Consider the following 22038-nt stretch of genomic DNA (forward strand, 5'->3'; position numbering starts at 1 on the left):
AAAAAGTGAAACGCCCTGCGGCTCACCACTGCCCCCTAGCGTCACCCACCAGTATACGCAGGTTTAAGTGATGTTAACATAAACATCTATAGGCCTACTGAATAAATGGTAACCAACAATACATAATAATAAAACATATGAATAACGATATACGAGTATTTGAATCTATTCGACTACAGAGGCATATACATTTCAGTAAGTTTTACTGTATCTTTCAACATAGCCTACCTATTGTTAATTCGTTGATGATCGGTTCATGTGCCGCTTGAACTGAGGCGCTACAGCGATCTGCCACTTCACATTTACAACGCCAAAACGATATTTATTGTTTTAATTTCGAAATAAAATTGACCGAATCTGAGAGCTGAGAATTTGTTTCATATCAAAAGTAACCAGCTCTGTCTTGTCTGTTGGTGTCAGAGGTGTAAAGTCCAGGTTCAGAAAGTAAAAGTCCTCCTCAGTATTTTGATCCAATCACCTGGATTTGCTAATAAAGACAGGAGAACTAATTAGTGAAATCAGCTGCTGAGTTCATGGGTGGAATAAACATATGGCAGGACTTCTACTTTCTGACCCCTGGACTATACACCTCTGGTCAGTGTCAGTGCGATTTTTCTCTGCGTGAGAACATGTGTGTGTGGCGTGAGAGTGTGTGAAATGTGTCGATTAGAGTCTCAGGCTGAAAGTGTGACAGTTCACAGCCCTGCCCTAGCACTAGATCGTGAATATCTTTTGCTCTTGTTCTCGGAAGTGAATGTGTATAATATTTATTTTGTCATATTCCAGGGTTTACAGTTTGTCTGAATTGCTAAAACACTAAACCCACTTCTCTGAACCAAATTCTCAATAGTCTAAACCAATGTGTTGAATCAAACAGTCTTTCTGTAAAACATTAAACAAGTTCAGGCAGTTAAAACACTGTTTGCAAATCTCATGCACTCTTTTTGCAAAATGCTAAACATTCTCACTCATTAAAACACATTTCTCACTGTGATGCACTTATGTTTCAAAACGCTAAACACAGGCAGGCTAAAGTTAAACACAACTACAACACAGTTGTCATCGTTTACACACAACGACTCAAAATTGTGCACACTTATTTCTAATGATGAGAGGAAACCAACTGTACAAAATACAAGACAGTTTAAAGTGCCTAAATTTACTCAAAATGTTGCATTGAATGTTGAGAACAACAATGGATGGAAACAATATAAGAGGGAGAGGAGGAAGAATGTGTGTATAAGAGGAGGAAGAGTGTGAGTTAGAGGAGGAAGAATATGAGTATAAGAGGAGGAAGAGTATGAGTATAAGAGGAGGAAGAGTATGAGTATAAGAGGAGGAAGAGTATGAGTATAGAGGAAGAGTATGAGTATAAGAGGAGGAAGAAAGTGAGTATAAGAGGAGGAAGAGTATGAGTATAAGAGGAGGAAGAGTATGAGTATAAGAGGAGGAAGAGTATGAGTTTAAGAGGAGGAAGAGTATGTGTAAGACGTGATGAACAAGGAGGAAGAGGATGAGGATGAAAGGAGGAAGATTGTGTGTATAAGAGGAGGAAGAGTGTGTGTATAAGAGGAGGAAGAGTGTGAGTATAAGAGGAGGAAGAGTGTGAGTATAAGAGGAGGAAGAGTGTGAGTATAAGAGGAGGAAGAGTATGTGTAAGAGGAGGAAGAGTGTGAGTATAAGAGGAGGAAGAGTATGTGTAAGAGGAGGAAGAGTGTGAGTATAAGAGGAGGAAGAGTGAGAGAATAAGAGGAGGAAGAGTATGAGTATAAGAGGAGGAAGAGTGTGAGTATAAGAGGAGGAAGCGTATGAGTATAAGAGGAGAAAGAGTGTGAGTATAAGAGGAGGAAGAATGTGAGTATAAGAGGAGGAAGTGTTTGAGTATAAGAGGAGGAAGAGTGAGAGAATAAGAGGAGGAAGAGTATGAGTATAAGAGGAGGAAGAGTGTGAGTATAAGAGGAGGAAGCGTATGAGTATAAGAGGAGAAAGAGTGTGAGTATAAGAGGAGGAAGAATGTGAGTATAAGAGGAGGAAGTGTTTGAGTATAAGAGGAGGAAGAGTGTGTGTGTAAGAGGAGGAAGCGTATGAGTATAAGAGGAGAAAGAGTGTGAGTATAAGAGGAGGAAGAATGTGAGTATAAGAGGAGGAAGTGTTTGAGTATAAGAGGAGGAAGAGTGAGAGAATAAGAGGAGGAAGAGTATGAGTATAAGAGGAGGAAGAGTGTGAGTATAAGAGGAGGAAGCGTATGAGTATAAGAGGAGAAAGAGTGTGAGTATAAGAGGAGGAAGAATGTGAGTATAAGAGGAGGAAGTGTTTGAGTATAAGAGGAGGAAGAGTGTGTGTGTAAGAGGAGGAAGAGTGTGAGTATAAGAGGAGGAAGAGTGTGAGTTAGAGGAGGAAGAGTATGAGTATAAGAGGAGGAAGAGTGTGAGTTAGAGGAGGACGAGTGTGAGTATAAGAGGAGGAAGAGTATGAATATAAGAGGAGGAAGAGTGTGAGTTAGAGGATGAAGAGTGTGAGTATAAGAGGAGGACGAATATGAGTATAAGAGGTGGAAGAGTGTGAGTATAAGAGGAGGAAGAGTGTGAGTTAGAGGAGGAAGAGTGTGAGTTAGAGGATGAAGAGTGTGAGTATAAGAGGAGGAAGAGTATGAGTATAAGATGAGAAAGAGTGTGAGTTAGAGGAGAAAGAGTGTGAGTATAAGAGGAGGACAAGTGTGAGTATAAGAGGAGGAAGAGTGTGAGTTAGAGGAGGAAATGTATGAGTATAAGAGGATGAAGAGTGTGAGTATAAGAGGAGGACAAGTATGAGTATAAGAGGAGAAAGAGTGTGAGTTAGAGGAGGAAATGTATGAGTATAAGAGGAGGGAGAGTGTGAGTTAGAGGAGGAAGAGTATGAGTATAAGAGGAGGAAGAGTGTGAGTTAGAGGAGGACGAGTGTGAGTATAAGAGGAGGAAGAGTATGAATATAAGAGGATGAAGAGTGTGAGTTAGAGGATGAAGAGTGTGAGTATAAGAGGAGGACGAGTATGAGTATAAGAGGTGGAAGAGTGTGAGTATAAGAGGAGGAAGAGTGTGAGTTAGAGGAGAAAGAGTGTGAGTATAAGAGGAGGACAAGTGTGAGTATAAGAGGAGGAAGAGTGTGATTTAGAGAATGAAGAGTGTGAGTATAAGAGGAGGAAGAGTGTGAGTTAGAGGATGAAGAGTGTGAGTATAAGAGGAGGAAGAGTATGAGTATAAGATGAGGAAGAGTGAGTTAGAGGAGGAAGAGTATGAATATAAGAGGATGAAGAGTGTGAGTATAAGAGGAGGACAAGTATGAGTATAAGAGGAGAAAGAGTGTGAGTTAGAGGAGGAAATGTATGAGTATAAGAGGAGGAAGAGTATGAGTATAAGAGGAGGAAGAGTGTGAGTTAGAGTAGGAAGAGTGTGAGTATAAGAGGAGGAAGAGTGTGAGTTAGAGCAGGAAGAGTGTGAGTTAGAGGAGGAAGAGTGTGAGTATAAGAGGAGGAAGAGTATGAGTATAAGAGGAGGAAGAGTGTGAGTATAAGAGGAGGAAGGGTGTGAGTTAGAGGAGGAAGAGTGTGTATAAGAGGAGGAAGAGTGTGTGTCAGAGGAGGAAGAGTGTGAGTTAGAGGAGGAAGGGTATGAGTATAAGAGGAGGAAGAGTGTGAGTTAGAGGAGGAAGAGAGGAGGAAGAGTATGTGTGTAAGAGGAGGAAGAGTGAGTTAGAGGAGGAAGAGTATGAGTATAAGAGGAGGAAGAGTGAGTTAGAGAAGGAAGAGTATGAGTATGAGAGGAGGAAGAGTGAGTTAGAGGAGGAAGAGTATGAGTATAAGAGGAGGAAGAGTATGAATATAAGAGGAGGAAGAGTGTGAGTTAGAGGATGAAGAGTGTGAGTATAAGAGGAGGACGAGTATGAGTATAAGAGGTGGAAGAGTGTGAGTATAAGAGGAGGAAGAGTGTGAGTTAGAGGAGGAAGAGTGTGAGTATAAGAGGAGGACAAGTGTGAGTATAAGAGGAGGAAGAGTGTGAGTTAGAGAATGAAGAGTGTGAGTATAAGAGGAGGAAGAGTGTGAGTTAGAGGATGAAGAGTGTGAGTATAAGAGGAGGAAGAGTATGAGTATAAGATGAGGAAGAGTGAGTTAGAGGAGGAAGAGTATGAATATAAGAGGATGAAGAGTGTGAGTATAAGAGGAGGACAAGTATGAGTATAAGAGGAGAAAGAGTGTGAGTTAGAGGAGGAAATGTATGAGTATAAGAGGAGGAAGAGTATGAGTTAGAGTAGGAAGAGTGTGAGTATAAGAGGAGGAAGAGTGTGAGTTAGAGCAGGAAGAGTGTGAGTTAGAGGAGGAAGAGTGTGAGTATAAGAGGAGGAAGAGTGTGTGTCAGAGGAGGAAGAGTGTGAGTTAGAGGAGGAAGGGTATGAGTATAAGAGGAGGAAGTGTGTGAGTTAGAGGAGGAAGAGAGGAGGAAGAGTATGAGTATAAGAGGAGGAAGAGTATGTGTGTAAGAGGAGGAAGAGTATGAGTATGAGAGGAGGAAGAGTGAGTTAGAGGAGGAAGAGTATGAGTATAAGAGGAGGAAGAGTGAGTTAGAGAAGGAAGAGTATGAGTATGAGAGGAGGAAGAGTGAGTTAGAGGAGGAAGAGTATGAGTATAAGAGGAGGAAGAGTATGAATATAAGAGGAGGAAGAGTGTGAGTTAGAGGATGAAGAGTGTGAGTATAAGAGGAGGACGAGCATGAGTATAAGAGGAGGAAGAGTGTGAGTATAAGAGGAGGAAGAGTGTGAGTTAGAGGAGGAAGAGTGTGAGTATAAGAGGAGGACGAGTATGAGTTGTAACGTAAATACATCTGACTCTGGGTCAATGCGGGTGACGTCACGTACCAGGAAGCTATAAAAGCCGGCCCGAAACAGAAAACGAAAGCTTTCTGAGTCTTCAGTTGCGCTCTGTGTGAAATCTGTCTGTATATTTGGTGTTGTCTGTCTATATCATATATATATATATATTCAGTATGGCGAGCAAGCAGCAGTTTAGAGTGTGTGTCCATCCCTGCCCGCGTTATTTAACGGGAGGTGATACTCACGCTCTTTGTGTTGTTTGTTTGGGTGAGGAGCATGCCCAGTCAGCACTCGAGGGTGGTGACTGTGTGCATTGCGACGCGCTTCCATTGCGTTCGCTCCGATCCCGCTTGGCTCGGTTCAATCCCGATCGCGTTCCCCAGGGCTCGGGTCCCGCCGCTGCCGAGGCACGGCGGCAATCACAGACCTGGGGTTCGCAAATGGATCTATCAGTGGATGTTGAGACGGGCTCTGCCTTATCTCAGCCTCCTTCTGATAGATCCAGTGCCTCTCATCAGGGTGTGGAAGCACGCATTGCGGTTTCTTCCCCCCCGATGGAGGCACCAATACTGCAATTGTCCAGCTCTGAGGAGTTGGACGTTGTTAGTATTGACGCTGAGTCTGAGGATTCGCCACCTCAGTCTCATGCGTTTGAAGAATTGCTTGATGTTATCACTAGAGCTGTCGAGCGATTATCTATTGAGTGGCCAGTAGATAGGCAGGGCGCTCGTTCGAAAAGCAAGCTCGACGAACGTTTCCTGCCATCTCGTGCACAGCCTCAGTGCAGAAGCCTTCCGTTTTTCCCCGATCTCCACACCGAGGTGTCGAGATCGTGGGGGAAACCAGTGTCATATCGAGTGTATACTGCACAAACATCACACTATTCATCCATTCACAATTATAAAGAGCATGGTTATGGGGAGATGCCGAGGGTGGAAGAGACGCTCGCGAGCTATCTCTCTCCAGCAACGGCATCTTCTCTGAAGGCTCCTGCACTTCCATCCAAGCCAGTAATAGTTACATCTTCCCTGGTTCATAAAGCTTATGCCGCCGCCGGTCAAGCTGCAGCGTGTTTACATACAATGTCCATAATGCAGGCTTACCAGGCTGAGTTATTGGGTGATTCTGAGGATGGCGGGGGTATTAGTGCTGATACGGTGTCTGAACTGCGTAGAGCCACAGATTTGTCTCTCAGGGCCACCAAGGAGACGGCTAAATCCATCGGCCGCTCTATGGCAGCCCTGGTGGCCACTGAGAGGCATCTGTGGCTCAACTTAAGTGACATAAAGGACAAAGAAAAACATGTTCTTTTAGATGCACCAGTATCCACTCAAGGGTTATTTGGAGATGCAGTTAACAGTGCTGTAGCTAAATCAACAAGAAGCTTCAAAACAAGCAGCTGCACTTCAGAAACTTCTCCCCCGCCATTCTTTCATTGAGGCTGCTGAGCGGGAGCAGCCTCACTCATCTAAAAAGAGCGCTGAGCACCGTGCCACTCAGAAACAGAGCGTTTCCTCCCGTGCTCCCCCACAAAAAGCTCGGGGACACGGAGGGCGCTCTCAAACCCAGCAGTCTTCGAGGGGTAAAACGGATCTGCGGACCGTTATTACCGCCAAGAAGGCTGCTGGGAAAAAGTCCTGATGTCTGAGGGCTCAGGACAAATGAGGGTAGTCCCCCCGAAGCAGAGCGGTTAACACCTCTTTTCACGGTACCCGTCTCTCTTCGGTGCCCTCAGGGGACCGTTCTGCCAACCCTGCCGCCTCCGGTGTTACAGGGCGCAGCGGTCTCCGGCGAGCACATATCTCAAGGTCCACCCGGAAACGTAGTGGCCTCGGGATGCCCGCCCCCTCTGAGGAGGGTGCTAGAGCAGTCTGTTTGGTCGTTCCCTGCCGGTGCGCCGTTACAGGGCGACGAACCGACTACTCAACAGCAGGAGAAAAATACGGTGCCGTCTCTTTTCGGTGCCCTCAGGGGACCGTTCTGCCAACCCTGCCGCCTCCGGTGTTACAGGGCACAGCGGTCTCCGGCGAGCACATATCTCAAGGTCCACCCGGAAACGTAGTGGCCTCGGGATGCCCGCCCCCTCTGAGGAGGGTGCTAGAGCAGTCTGTTCGGTCGTTCCCTGCCGGTGCGCCGTTACAGGGCGACGAACCGACTACTCAACAGCAACACAATCCAGAAACCAGTCTCGAGAGGCTGGTACCTATAGTAGAATCTTTGACAGCGTGGAAGCTACTGTCAAATGTTTCTCGTTGGGTCCTGCAGACCGTGGCAAAAGGGTATCAGATACAATTCTAGAAACGCCCAACTCGGTTTATGGGGGTCCTGCCCACAGTGGTGGGCCCCGAGCAGGTTCTGGTTATGGAACAGGAAGTAAACACTCTGTTAGAGATAGGGGCCATAGAATATGTACCTCCCTCCGACAGGGAAACCGGGTTTTACAGCCTCTTCGAGTTCTGAACAAGTCATTCATTCAGCTCAAGTTCAAAATGTTAACATTGAGACAAATCGTGTCACAGATCAGGTCCGAGGACTGGTTTGTCACGATAGACCTCAAGGACACATATTTCCATATTTCCATCCGTCCTTGTCATTGGAAATTCCTGAGGTTTGCTTTCGGGGGCAGAGCATACCAATATCGAGTTCTTCCATTCGGCCTGGCTTTATCACCCCGCACTTTCACCAAATGCGTGGATGCAGCTCTGGCGCCTCGGCGCCTCCAGGGTATTCGCATCATGAACTACATCGACGATTGGTTGATTTAGCTCAGTCGCATCAGTTGGCGGTTCAACATCGAGATGTTGTTCTCGCCCACATGAAAGAGCTGGGGTTACGGCTGAACGCCAAGAAGAGTGTGCTTTCTCCACTTCAGAGGACCACTTTTTTAGGCGTGGTTTGGGATTCAGTGTCGATGCAGGCGCGCCTGTCACCGCCACGTGTGGATTCCATCCTTGCAGCTGTGAAAAGTGTAAAGCTAGGCCAGCTACTCACTGTCAAACAGTTCCAGAGACTGTTGGGTCTCATGGCAGCAGCTTCCAACGGGATACCTTTTGGACTACTGCACATGAGGCCCCTGCAGTGGTGGCTCAGGACCAGAGGGGTTTCCCCGAGGGGCAACCCATTTCGCACAATCAAGGTCACGCGGCGATGCCTACGTGCCTTGGTTATGTGGAAGAAACCTTGGTTCCTGTCCCAGGGCCCAGTGCTGGGAGCTCCTTGTCGTCGCAAACTGCTAACGACGGATGCTTCCCTCACGGGTTGGGGAGCGATCCTGAGGGTCGCTCATCTCAAGGTCTGTGGGAAGACCATCATCGTTCCTGGCATTCTATAGCCTAGAGATGTTAGCTGTCTTCCGGGCTCTGAGGAGCTTTGTCACAGGTCTCAGGGGACACCATGTGTTAGTACATACGGACAACACGTCGGTAGTCGCCTATATCAACCACCAAGGGGGTTTGCGCTCGCGCCCATTATCCAATCTGGCACGCCATATCCTCTTGTGGTCCCAGGGGAAGTTGCTGTCACTCAGGGCAGCCTACCTCCCCGGGGTTCAGAATATAGGAGCAGACACTCTGTCGAGACAGGGGCCGAGGCCCGGGGAATGGAAGCTCCACCCCGAGGTGGTGGAGCTGATATGGAGGGACTTTGGTCTCCCTCACGCATCCAGCTCCTCTGGGACTGGATGCTATGGTACAGACGTGGCCGAGGCTACGTCTGTGCGCTTTTCCCCCAGTGGCTCTGCTCCCGGGAGTTCTGGAGAGAGTTCGCAGGGACCGGGTTTTCCTGCTTCTTATAGCCCCGCGCTGCCGGGCAGAGTATGGTTTCCCGATCTTGTGTCCCTCCTCGACGGGCATCCTCTGGAGCTTCCTGTCAGGAGGGGCCTTCTGTCCCAAGCAGGGGGCTCAATATTTCACCCCCGCCAGAACTGTGGAACCTGTGGGCTTGGCTTCTGAGGGGGCCCAGCTCATAGAGTCAGGTCTCTCAACTGAGGTTGCTGAGACCATTCTACAGTCCAGAGCTCCCTCCACGAGGAAACTTTATGCCCTGAAGTGGAGAGTATTCACTTCTTTGTGTAGTGACCGTCGGTTGGATCCAGTCAACTGCCCAATTGGTACAGTTCTGGAGTTCCTGCAGGACCGGTTCACTGCAGGTCTAACCCCGTCCACTTTAAAGGTTTATGTGGCGGCCATAGGTGCTTACCACATTCCTTTGGGTGGAATGTCTGTGGGGAAAGACCCTTTGGTATCTCGTTTCCCTCGTGGCACTTGGAGGTCCGCCTCCCTTTCGAAATCGGACCAGGAGGCGAATAATTTGCTTTGCCCTGTTCGGGCGTTAGACGCATATGTCCACAGAGCTGCCCTGTGGCGTAAGAGTGATCAATTGTTTGTTCGCTTTGGGCCCCCTAACAAAGGAGGTCCAGTGTCTAAGCAAAGGATGAGCAAGTGGGTGGTTGAGGCTATCTCACTTGCTTATGAGGCGGCTGGACAGCCTTCTCCTTTGGCTGTCCGGTCGCACTATACTAGGAGTATGGCGGCCTCTAAGGCCCTTATATCAGGAGTATCTTTACAGGACGTTTGTGATGCGGCAGGCTGGTCCTCACCACACACCTTCGTCAGGTTCTACTCGTTATTGTCTTCCTAGTGCTGCGCAATTGATTTCACACAGGACAGACATTTGTAGCTATGGTGGCGTTGGTATAGACGTTCCCCATAGCGTCAATTCGACGCAACGCGAGTTCCCTTGAAAGGGAACGCCTCGGTTACGACTGTAACCTCGGTTCCCTGAAGAGGGAACGAGCGTTGCGTCACCTTGCCATATCTCCTTCATGCCTGTCAGCACGACTTCAGACTCTACGAAGCTTTCGTTTTCTGTTTCGGGCCGGCTTTTATAGCTTCCTGGTACGTGACGTCACCCGCCTCTGACGTTCCGCCACACCATTGGACTGATTTTACATGTGCTTCAAGACGTCATCATGCAAAGCGTTCCCCATAGCGTCAATTCGACGCAACGCTCGTTCCCTCTTCAGGGAACCGAGGTTACAGTCGTAACCGAGGCGTTTTCACACACAGAGACAGTTAAAGTATAAATGGATTTTAATAGATGTAAACTAGAGAGATTATATGGGCTACAAATATAAACGTACGTAAAAATGCAAACAATAAAACAAACAAACATTTAACCAAACAAGAACATAAGGAATAACGTGAGAGAGAGAATAAAATGATCAGAATTAGAGAAAGATAGAATGACAGAAAAGGATGAGAGAGAGGATGAGAGAGAGAGAGAGAAGGAGGAGAGATGAGATCGGAAGTGAAAGCAAAAATCTGCGATCAGAGATTGCAGTAGGCTATGGCAAAAATCACAGACAGTAACCCTTGAGAGACAACCAAGAAATCACATTCAAAGTTAAATTCAATAATCGATACTTGCATATGGTTCTCTTTGTATGAGGAAGGAAGGCAGAGTCCTGCGTGTGTCTTTAAGAGCAGCGTGAGTCGTTTGAGGGGAGGCGTGCGCGTGCTGTGTCTTCTGGGCGAGCGCGAAGCTTAAAAGGCTCACTGAATGTAACGTTACCAGAAAATAAGATTCATCTCCCAGGAAGGGAGAGGCAAATATATATAACTTAGTTGCAAAGAACGGCAGCTTCTACATGACGCGAGGGTATGCGTCCCAGAGGAGAAGCCAAGGCAAGGCCTGGTCCAGCTGGTTCCGTTGGGAGGAGAAGCGCTGCGCGTGGAGAAGAAGAAGGTCAGAGCGAGAGCAAGAGAGTTGAGAGACTGAAAGTTTGGACTTTTATCAGTGTCCCGTGAGCAGTGTCCCACGTCCCCTTTTTCGCTCAAGTTTCAAAAAAAAAAAAAAAAAAAAAAACAAATTTTTTTTTTTTTTTTTCCCTTTGAAACATCACTTATCAGGCTTATGCTACTATGAATAATACCTGAACTTCGTATTTTGAGCACTTCTTGCGTTGTTGTTGCTTTTGCCTCTTTATGATGACTCGCTGGATTCAGTCCTAATTTGTAAGTCGCTTTGGACAAAGGCGTCTGCTAAATGACTAAATGTAAATGTAAATGTAAATGTCCCGTGAGCAGTGTCCCACGTCCCCTTTTTCGCGGGGGACGAATCATCTTAGAGCATTTCGAAAGTAAAAGGTTCCTTTGTCCGGTGGACGACGCCCACTGGAATGAGTCATGAGGGAATTTAACTTGAGAGGATTTTGCCCCAGACATATGAAATGTATAAAACAATGCGCATCACTGCATTCTGCTATCGGAATTCAACTCCGTTAGCTGGAGAGGATTACAGAGATATCAAAAATAGAATATAGACGTTGTAGCAATGCAAAGATACATTATTATGCATTAGTATTGGCATTTGCAGTTCTATTAATGTTACAATAGGACATATGCTTTCCTATGGTTTACACACACCTCTTAACACAAAAAGAGATATATTTAGTACATTTAAGAGTGACTTTATGGGTAAAAGTCCTTTTCTGTAGGGGGTTTCTGTTTCAAAGTCCAGAGTGTGTTTGTGTGTGTGCGTTGGAATGTCACGAGTCTATAAAGTCACGGGGAGTTCACGCTGAACTGGGGGGACTCCAGACACCCTGACGCTGGTGAATTACCCCGTAGGGAATAATAATAACCAGAGCTGTCTTCCTAAGGACAAAGAAGATGTGTTCGACACCCTCATGATTCACTTAATGTGAAAAGCAGCTGGCCGGATGTCATTGTTGCTACAGAGTATAAGAGGAGGAAGAGTGTGAGTATAAGAGGAGGAAGAGTGTGAGTTAGAGGAGGAAGAGTGTGAGTATAAGAGGAGGAAGAGTGTGAGTTAGAGGAGGACGAGTGTGAGTATAAGAGGAGGAAGAGTATGAGTATAAGAGGAGGAAGAGTGTGAGTATAAGAGGAGGAAGACTTTGAGTTAGAGGAGGAAGAGTGTGAGTATAAGAGGAGGAAGAGTGTGAGTTAGGGAAGAGTGTGAGTTAGAGGATGAAGAGTGTGAGTATAAGAGGAGGACGAGTATGAGTATAAGAGGAGGAAGAGTATGAGTATAAGATGAGGAAGAGTGTGAGTTAGAGGAGGAAGAGTATGAATATAAGATGATGAAGAGTGTGAGTATAAGAGGAGGACGAGTATGAGTATAAGAGGAGAAAGAGTGTGAGTTAGAGATTATGTGTATAAGAGGAGGAAGAGTGTGAGTTAGAGGAGGAAGAGTATGAGTATAAGAGGAGGAAGAGTGTGAGTTAGAGGAGGAAGAGTGTGAGTATAAGAGGAGGAAGAGTATGAGTATAAGAGGAGGAAGAGTGTGTATGAGAGGAGGAAGAGTGAGTCAGAGAAGGAAGAGTATGAGTATGAGAGGAGGAAGAGTGAGTTAGAGAAGGAAGAGTATGAGTATAAGAGGAGGAAGAGTTTGAGTTTTCTCTGCGTGAGAAAATGTGTGTGTGGCATGAGAGTGTGTGAAACGTGTCGATTAGAGTCTCAGGCTGAAAGTGTGACAGTTCACAGCCCTGCCCTAGCACTAGATCATGAATATCTTTTGCTCTTGTTCTCGGAAGTGAATGTGTATATGTTAAATATTTATTTTGTCATATTCCAGGATTTACAGTTTTTTTCCTGAATTGCTAAAACACTAAACCCACTTCTCTGAACCAAATTCTCAATAGCCTAAACCAATTTGTTGAATAAATCACTCTTTCTGTAAAACATTAAACAAGTTCAGGCAGTTAAAACTCTGTTTGAAAATCTCATGCACTCTTTTTGCAAAACACTAAACACATTCTCACTCATTAAAACACATTTCTCACTGTGATGCACTTATGTTTCAAAACGCTAATCACAGGCAGGCAAAAGTTAAACACAACACAGTTCTCATCGTTTACACACAACGACTCAAAATTGTTCACACTTATTTCTAATGATGAGAGGAAACCAACTGTGCAAAATACAAGACAGTTTAAAGTGCCTAAATTGACAAAATGTTGCACTGAATGTTGATAGCAAAAATTGATGGAAACAATATAAGAGGGAGAGGAGGAAGAATGTGTGTATAAGAGGAGGAAGAGTGTGTGTATAAGAGGAGGAAGGGTGTGTATAAGAGGAGGAAGAGTGTGTGTTAGAGGAGGAAGGGTGTGTATAAGAGAAGGAAGCGTGTGAGTTAGAGGAGGAAGAGTATGAGTATAAGAGGAGGAAGAGAGTGAGTTAGAGGAGGAAGAGAGTGAGTATAAGAGGAAGAGTGTGAGTTAGAGGAGGAAGAGTGTGAGTTAGAAGAGGAAGTATATAAGTATAAGAGGAGGAAGAGTGTGTGTGTGTAAGAGGAGGAAGAGAGTGAGTTAGAGGAGGAAGAGTATGAGTATAAGAGGAAGAGTGTGAGTTAGAGGAGGAAGAGTGTGAGTTAGAAGAGGAAGAATATAAGTATAAGAGGAGGAAGATTGTGTGTGTAAGAGGAGGAAGAGTAAGTGTGTAAGAGGAGGAAGAATATGAGTATAAGAGGAGGAATAGTATGAGTATAAGAGGAGGAAGAGTGTGTGTATACGAGGAGGAAGAGTATGAGTACAAGAGGAGGAAGATGTGTGTAAGAGGAGGAAGAGTATGAGTGTAAGAGGAGGAAGAGTGTGAGTATAAGAGGAGGAAGAGTGTGATTATAAGAGGAGGAAGAGTGTGAGTATAAGAGGAGGAATAGTATGAGTATAAGAGGAGGAATAGTGTGATTATAAGAGGAGGAAGAGTGTGAGTATAAGAGGAGGGAATAGTATGAGTATAAGAGGAGGAAGAGTGTGTGTGTGTAAGAGGAGGAAGATTGTGTGTGTAAGAGGAGGAAGAGTATGAGTATAAGAGGAAGAGGAAGTGTGTAAGAGGAGGAAGAATATGAGTATAAGAGGAAGAGTTTGTGTATAAGAGGAGGAAGAGTATGAGTATAAGAGGAGGAAGAGTATGTGTATAAGAGGAGGAAGAGTGTGAGTATAAGAGGAGGAAGAGTATGAGTATAAGAGGAGGAAGAGTGTGAGTATAAGAGGAGGAAGATTATGAGTATAAGAGGAGGAAGAGTATGAGTATAAGAGGAGGAGGAAGAGTGTGAGTGTAAGAGGAGGAAGAGTGTGAGTTAGAGGAGGAAGAGTATGAGTTAGAGGGGGAAGAGTATGAGTTAGAGGAGGAAGAGTGTGAGTATAAGAGGAGGAAGATGAGTATAAGAGGAGGAAGAGTGTGAGTATACGAGGAGGAAGAGTATGAGTATAAGAGGAGGAAGAGTATGAGTTAGAGGAGGAAGAGTGTGAGTATAAGAGGAGGAAGAGTATGAGTTAGAGGAAGAAGAGTGTGAGTATAAGAGGAGGAAGAGTATGAGTATAAGAGGAGGAAGAGTGTGAGTATAAGAGGAGGAAGAGTGTGAGTATAAGAGGAGGAAGAGTGTGAGTATAAGAGGAGGAAGAGTATGAGTATAAGAGGAGGAAGAGTGTGAGTATAAGAGGAAAAAGATTATGAGTATAAGAGGAGGAAGAGTATGAGTATAAGAGGAGGAAGAGTATGAGTGTAAGAGGAGGAAGAGTATGAGTTAGAGGGGGAAGAGTATGAGTTAGAGGAGGAAGATGAGTATAAGAGGAGGAAGAGTGTGAGTATACGAGGAGGAAGAGTATGAGTATAAGAGGAGGAAGAGAATGAGTTAGAGGAGGAAGAGTATGAGTTAGAGGAGGAAGAGTGTGAGTATAAGAGGACGAAGAGTATGAGTTAGAGGAGGAAGAGTATGAGTATAAGAGGAGGAAGAGTATGAGTTAGAGGAGGAAGAGTGTGAGTATAAGAGGAGGAAGAGTATGAGTTAGAGGAGGAAGAGTATGAGTATAAGAGGAGGAAGAGTATGAGTATAGAGGAGGAAGAGTGTGAGTATGAGAAGAGGAAGAGTGTGAGTTAGAGGATGAAGAGTGTGAGTATAAGAGGAGGAAGAGTATGAGTTAGCGGAGGAAGAGTGTGAGTATAAGATGAGGAAGAGTGTGAGTATAAGAGGAGGAAGAGTATGAGTTAGAGGAGGAAGAGTGTGAGTATAAGATGAGGAAGAGTGTGAGTATAAGAGGAGGAAGAGTGTTAGTATAAGAGGAGGAAGATTATGAGTATAAGAGGAGGAAGAGTATGAGTATAAGAGGAGGAAGAGTGTGAGTGTAAGAGGAGGAAGAGTGTGAGTTAGAGGAGGAAGAGTATGAGTGTAAGAGGAGGAAGAGTATGAGTTAGAGGGGGAAGAGTGTGAGTATAAGAGGAGGAAGATGAGTATAAGAGGAGGAAGAGTGTGAGTATACGAGGAGGAAGAGTATGAGTATAAGAGGAGGAAGATAATGAGTTAGAGGAGGAAGAGTATGAGTATAAGAGGAGGAAGAGAATGAGTTAGAGGAGGAAGAGTGTGAGTATAAGAGGAGGAAGAGTATGAGTTAGAGGAGGAAGAGTATGAGTATAAGAGGAGGAAGAGTATGAGTTAGAGGAGGAAGAGTGTGAGTATAAGAGGAGGAAGAGTATGAGTTAGAGGAGGAAGAGTATGAGTATAAGAGGAGGAAGAGTGTGAGTATAAGAAGAGGAAGAGTGTGAGTTAGAGGAGGAAGAGTGTGAGTATAAGAGGAGGAAGAGTGTGAGTATAAGAGGAGGAAGAGTGTGAGTTAGAGGAGGAAGAGTGTGTGTATAAGAGGAGGAAGAGTGTGAGTATAAGAGGAGGAAGAGTGTGAGTTAGAGGAGGAAGAGTGTGTGTATAAGAGGAGGAAGAGTGTGAGTATAAGAGGAGGAAGAGTGTGAGTTAGAGGAGGAAGAGTGTGAGTATAAGAGGAGGAAGAGTGTGAGTTAGAGGAGGAAGAGTGTGAGTATAGAGGAGGAAGAGTGTGAGTATAAGAGGAGGAAGAGTATGAGTATAAGAGGAGGAAGAGTGTGTGAAAGAGGTGATGAACGAGGAGGAAGAGGAAGAGGAAGGTGTGGAGAATGTTGTCAAGGCTGGATCTGCTTCAGGGTTTTCCTCTTCTCCTGCAGAGATGATATTCTCCGGCCGGACCGACATGAAGACGTGAAGCTGAAGCAGAATAAATCTCTCTCACTGACCTTGATTCTGCAGTTGCTCAACTCTTCTGACTGTACTTTACAGTAACATGCTTTTCATTTACAGTTTTTTACTGTAACCTTTTGGGCTTCTGCAGTTGGTCACTGTATTTCACAGTATGCAAATGCTGAATATACAGACATTCCATACTATACAATATTCAGTACAATACTATACAGTACTTGCAGTGCATACAGTATTTATTCTCCTCTCCACTGTCAGGTGTCAGTACTACTTTATTACATAATTGCAAAATTTGTTTACTTTGTTACAATAAATAAATAAATATTTCTCCTGTAACTGCATGCTTTGGATTCTGTGTTCTCCATTTTCCATGTAGTGTCTAACGAATGATCTGTAGTGTTTATAATATTGACTGATGTGTGTAAGATCTGAAAGCATTGTTTGATTTTGCCAGAAGAGTCAGAGATTCTCTGAATGAGTTTTGAACATTTGCTTTTGTGTTTAAGGTTTTGAGAAAGTGAGTGATGGTTTCAAGAAATGTGTTTTAGCAATTCAGAAAAACTGTAATTGTGCAGCTTGTTGTTTTTGGCTGATTTCTTGGTTCTCTCTTCACTCCTCTGTCTTAAAGTAATTCACACTGAGATCATTTATTTACATTTATCTTATATTTCCTGTAATGAGTCGCTGTTTTCAAATAGTAATAAAGTATTGTCATGTTTTCATGGTCCAATATAACAGATAAAACAACATTTACAGTTTGATGAATTCTGTGTTTCAGGGTTTTCTTGTGATGATTGGGGTGTGAGTTACAGTCCTTCACACATCTGTGCACTAAAGGACTCAACAGTGATAATGAGATGCACTTATACATACCCTACTGGATATAAGATCAAGGAAGTGTTCTGGACCAAAAAAAGTATAGATCCTCCAGATCTGTCTAATGACTCTGAATACAGTCAGAGGCTTCAGTATCTGGGAGATAAACAGCAGAACTGCACCGTCAGACTGAGTCATGTGACACTGAAGGATTCACACATGTACTGTTTCAGATTCATCACTGATAAAGATGATGGGAAATGGACTGGTGATCCAGGAGTGACTCTTACTGTCACAGGTGACTTTGATGAGGTTTATCTCTTCTTCTGTGCATTATGTTGAATAATAATCAGTGTATGACAGCAGCACTAGATATAATGTGTGTGTTGTGTTCAGATCTTCAGGTGGAGTCTCCTGAGAGAGTGACAGAGGGAGATTCAGTCACTCTGAGATGTAAAAGCAGCTGCGCTCTGACTGACAGAGCAACATTCATCTGGTACAGAAACTCACAGCCATTAACTGAGAGAAGAGACAGAAACAATGAACTCCTGCTGCAGTCAGTCAGAAGAGAGGATTCAGGCAGATATAGCTGTGCTGTAGACGGACACACTCACATCTCTCCTGCTGTTCAGCTCAATGTCATGTGTGAGTACAGATTGACTTTTCAAACATTACAAAGAATAAATATCTGAATTTATGATTTATAAAAATGTTTTAACCACTATTTTTAAGACTGCCCCTCCCCAACACCCGTGGAACACTTGCCATTATACATGTATAACAATAATATCTTAGTCTAAACCTAAAGTAATCTTGACCAACTATATAGTATTTGAAAGCGTTAAGACTGTAGTTAAGATCACTCAATCCATTATGGAAATCAAAGAGTCCTGATTTTTTATTTATTTTTATTTTAGATATCAACCTAAAATTTGTCTCAGAATTTGTTCAGATATTTAGCTTTGATTTTCTTGAAGTTTTAGTTGAATTTTTTTTTGTAAAAAATATATTTTATATAAAATATAAAAATATATATTTTACATTTTCATAAACTTAAACTTCTATGATTCTTTTTGTAAACTTTAAAAAAAAATCTACAATAATCTGTGAAGTGTTCCCTTTAAAAAGATTTTAAGACTTAAGTCTGTGCTCTGAAGTATTTAAGATTTTTAAAGATTTTTAAAGGCACCTATTATGCAAAATTCACTTTACATGGTGTTTGAACATAAATGTGTCGGCAGTGTGTGTACACAACCACCCTATAATGATAAACATAAGGAAACGAGGATACACAAATAAGAAATGAGATGCGCCCTATTTGTATATTGGAATATTCTTGATCACTGGAGCGTCACTTCAAAGCGTCAACAATTCATACATAATAAAGATAAAGCAATAAGCCCTGTTGATATATGTTTGATATACAATTTATTTAAACTGCAAAGGTAAAGCATAAATAAAAATGATTGTGACATGTGAAGGGAATTGAGAGAATTGAGATGTCCTTCAAGATGCTGAGTTTGATCAGTTTCTGGGTCACAGGCTGGAGGACGGAGGAGCGAGGAAAAGTAGCATCAAAATCTCTAAACAAATGTAACATGTATTTCTTTTAATATCAGTTTTCGCAGTTGCACTATATATACATTCATTGTAAATTAGGAAAAGTAAAAAAAAAAATCTTCCTCAAACTTAATCCAGAACTTGGTAAAACATTTGTCTGTATTACAAATGTTTCAAGCCTCTCAAATTTTTGTCTTAATAGTTTTTCAATGTTAACTTTTTTGCTTAAACTTTTTCTTTAACTTTGAGCATTAAACAGTGAAAAATTAAACTGAGATGTTTGCTGAAATTGTCCAATAATAAGCAACTGCAGCCTTTCCTAGAACATTTTCCACCAGCCGTCTCTGATAAATACTTTTACCTGACATCTGTAGATCCTCCAGTGAAACCTGTGATCTCCATCAGTCCATCTGGTGTAATAGTGGAGGGAGATTCAGTGACTCATTCAGTGACTGATTTATAAGTCTGAACTAAGTGTGTGATGTCAAATTTTATTTGTTAATGTTTTGTTTGTTTGTTTGTTTGTTTCAGACTCACCCAGGAACGTCTCAGTGTCCATCAGTCCATCTGGTGTAATAGTGGAGGGAGATTCAGTGACTCTGAACTGCATCAGTGACTCAAACCCTCCTGCTCTGAACTTCAGCTGGTTTAAAGGAGGAAGGATTGTAGGATCTGGAAGAATCTTCAACATCTCAAAGATCAGCTCTGATGACAGTGGAGAATACAAGTGCAAGTCCATCAATGAACATGGAGAGAAATACTCTGATAATGTGACTTTAAACGTCATGTGTGAGTTTAAAATAAAACACAAGATGCTGCTGAACATTCCAGCATGTTTATAATGATTTTCATTAATAATTATTTGCATAAAATGTTTTATGATTCCTTATAACAATAAGTTTTGTGAAAAAAGTTCATTGAACTTTAATTTTTGTCTGTTTTAGACCCACCCAGGAACGTCTCAGTGTTGATGAGTGGATCTGGTGTAATAGTGGAGGGAGATTCAGTGACTCTGAACTGCATCAGTGACTCAAACCCTCCTGCTCTGAACTTCAGCTGGTTTAAGGAGAATGAAACCTCAGCTGTTGGATCTGGACAGAGGTTCAGTGCACTACAGAGTGGACGCTTCTACTGTCAGGCTCACAATCAACATGGATCTCAGAGATCAGACGCTGTCACAGGTGAAGCTTTTATTAACACACTCCTGTATCTTCACATCATTCATCAGTTTGGAGAGTTAATCATGATGATCTTCCTCTTTCAGTTCATCATGTTGCTGGTGGGAATGTGATTGTGATCACAGCGGCATCTGGAGGATCAGTCTTCATCATCATCTTCATCATCATCATCCTGTTTATACTGTGAGTTAAAAGAAAACTGCATTTTGGTCTGATGTAGAAGGAAATTATCCATTTGTGTTTGATTATTAGTAATCTTTAAAAGACAGCGTTCATATTTCTCTTAATTTAATACATTCGTCTATATGTTGTTAATGTCTGTGATTATAACAGGAAGAAACAAAGGAATGTTAAAGCTGAAGATCACACAGTGAAAGAGGTAAATCATTCAAACACAACACGACTTCACAGAAGCAGAAAATCAGTCGATCAGCCGTTATCTGTGTCTCAGACTGTAACTGTACGAACTGATGGGAAACTAACATTATCAAAGTCTTTATCAACACAGTCCAGAAAAAAAATAAACTAATTAATAAAACTGAAGAAAACATTTAACAAATTTTTCCATGGTTTAATGGAATGCTTATATATTTATTGTTTTAATATGGGTTTGTTGGTGTAATTGCATAATCATTTACATATAGTGTGATGAATGAACATGTCACTTCATTTACTCATTCTGCCCTATTCTTCTCCACTCCATGTGTGAATCAATGAAATATACCTGTATTTTACATCACAACATTGATGTAGTTACATGTCTTAATAATAATTACAAATTGTATTTCAGAATGATCTCTGTTCTGATGTGTCACAGAGAGTTTCAGTCCATGATAAGCCTCTTTCTGAACCGGATTCAGCCAGTGACACTCTGTATGCCAGTGTGAAACCCAAAAGATTCAGAGGAAAAACTCCTGAATCCAGAGATACTGAGGACATTCTGTACGCAACTGTCCAACATCACAGAAAGACAGAGACGAAGAGAGCAGAGGAGAATGAATGTCAATATGATGACATAAGAGTTCATCAGCCTGATGCTGCAGTGAGGTGAGAAAAACAACTTAACTAGCACCAACTTAACCAGTACCAACTTAACCAGTACCAACTTAACCAGTACCAGCTTAACCAGTACCAACTTAACCAGTGCCAACCTAACCAGCACCATCTTAACCAGCACAAGCTTAAACAGTACCAACTTAACCAGTGCAACTTAACCAGTACCAACTTAACCAGTTCCAACTTAATCAGAACCAGCTTAAACAGTACCAACTTAACCAGCACCAACTTAACCAGTACCATTATAACAGTACCATTATAACCAGTACCAACTTAACCAGCACCAATTTAACCAGTACTAACTTAATCATTGCAACCTAACCAGTACCAATGTAATCAGTACCAACTTAAACAGCACCAACTTAGCCAGTACTAACTTAACCAGTGCAACTTAACTAGAACCAACTTAACCAGTGCAACTTAACCAGTACCAACATTACCAGTTCCAACTTAACCAGTTCCAACTTAATCAGAACCAACTTAACCAGTACCAACTTAACCAGCACCAACTTAACCAGTACCATTATAACCAGTACCAACTTAACCAGCACCAATTTAACCAGTACTAACTTAATCATTGCAACCTAACCAGTACCAACGTAACCAGTACCAACTTAAACAGCACCAACTTAACCAGTACTAACTTAACCAGTGCAACTTAACCAGAACCAACTTAACCAGTACCAACTTAACCAGCATCAACTTAACCAGCACTAACATAACCAGTGCAACTTAACCAGAACCAACTTAACCAGTACCAACTTAACCAGCACCAATTTAACCAGTACTAACTTAATCATTGCAACCTAACCAGTACCAACGTAACCAGCACCAACTTAAACAGCACCAACTTAAACAGCACCAACTTAAGTTAGTACTAACTTAACCAGTGCAACTTAACCAGAACCAACTTAACCAGTACCAACTTAACCAGCATCAACTTAACCAGTACTAACATAACCAGTGCAATATAATCAGTGCAACTTAACCAGTACAACCTTAACCAGCACAAAAGTAACCAATACTAACTTAACCAGGGCAACTTAACCAGAACCAACTTAATCAGTACCAACTTAACCAGCATCAACTTCACCAGCACAAATTAAACCAGCTTAAACAGCACAAACTTAACCAGTACCAATAAAACCAGTACCAGCTTATCCAGCACCATCTTAACCAGTACCAAGTTAATCATCTTAAACAGCACCAACTTAACCAGCACCAGCTTTACCAGCACCAACTTAACCAGTACCAGCTTAACCAGTATCAACTTAACCAGCACCAATTTAACCAGTACCAACTTAACCAGTGCCAACTTAACCAGCACCAGCTTTACCAGCACCAACTTAAGCAGCACCAGCTTAACCAGTACCAACTTAACCAGCTTAACCAGCACCAACTTAGCCAGTACCAATGTAACCAGTACCAGCTTAACCAGCACCAACTTAACCAGCACCAACTTAACTAGCTTAACCAGTACCAACTTAACCAGTGCCAGCTTTACCAGCACCAACCTAACCAGTACCAACCTAACCAGTACCAGCTTCACCAGTACCAACTTAAC

General features: G+C 42.9%; 2 protein-coding genes across 2 annotated transcripts in view; both read left to right on the top strand.

Moving 5' to 3' along the window:
• Nucleotides 1–22038, top strand: part of LOC309493654 (B-cell receptor CD22-like) — a 265008-nt gene that overhangs the window by 45777 nt on the left and 197193 nt on the right. The window contains exon 6 of the mRNA XM_082162840.1: nucleotides 18772–19029. Within this exon, the coding sequence (XP_082018966.1) occupies nucleotides 18772–19029 (258 nt within the window). The remainder of the gene's footprint in view (nucleotides 1–18771; nucleotides 19030–22038) is intronic.
• LOC309493890 (uncharacterized protein) lies at nucleotides 15681–17192 on the top strand. The gene is made up of 2 exons (XM_082163173.1): nucleotides 15681–16992; nucleotides 17077–17192. Exons 1-2 carry the CDS (start codon nucleotides 16717–16719, stop codon nucleotides 17104–17106), a joined length of 306 nt encoding a protein of 101 aa, XP_082019299.1. The 5' UTR covers nucleotides 15681–16716; the 3' UTR covers nucleotides 17107–17192.

The sequence above is a fragment of the Leuciscus leuciscus genome (assembly GCF_965113295.1).
Source record: "Leuciscus leuciscus genome assembly, chromosome: 3".
NCBI lineage: Eukaryota > Metazoa > Chordata > Actinopteri > Cypriniformes > Leuciscidae > Leuciscus > Leuciscus leuciscus.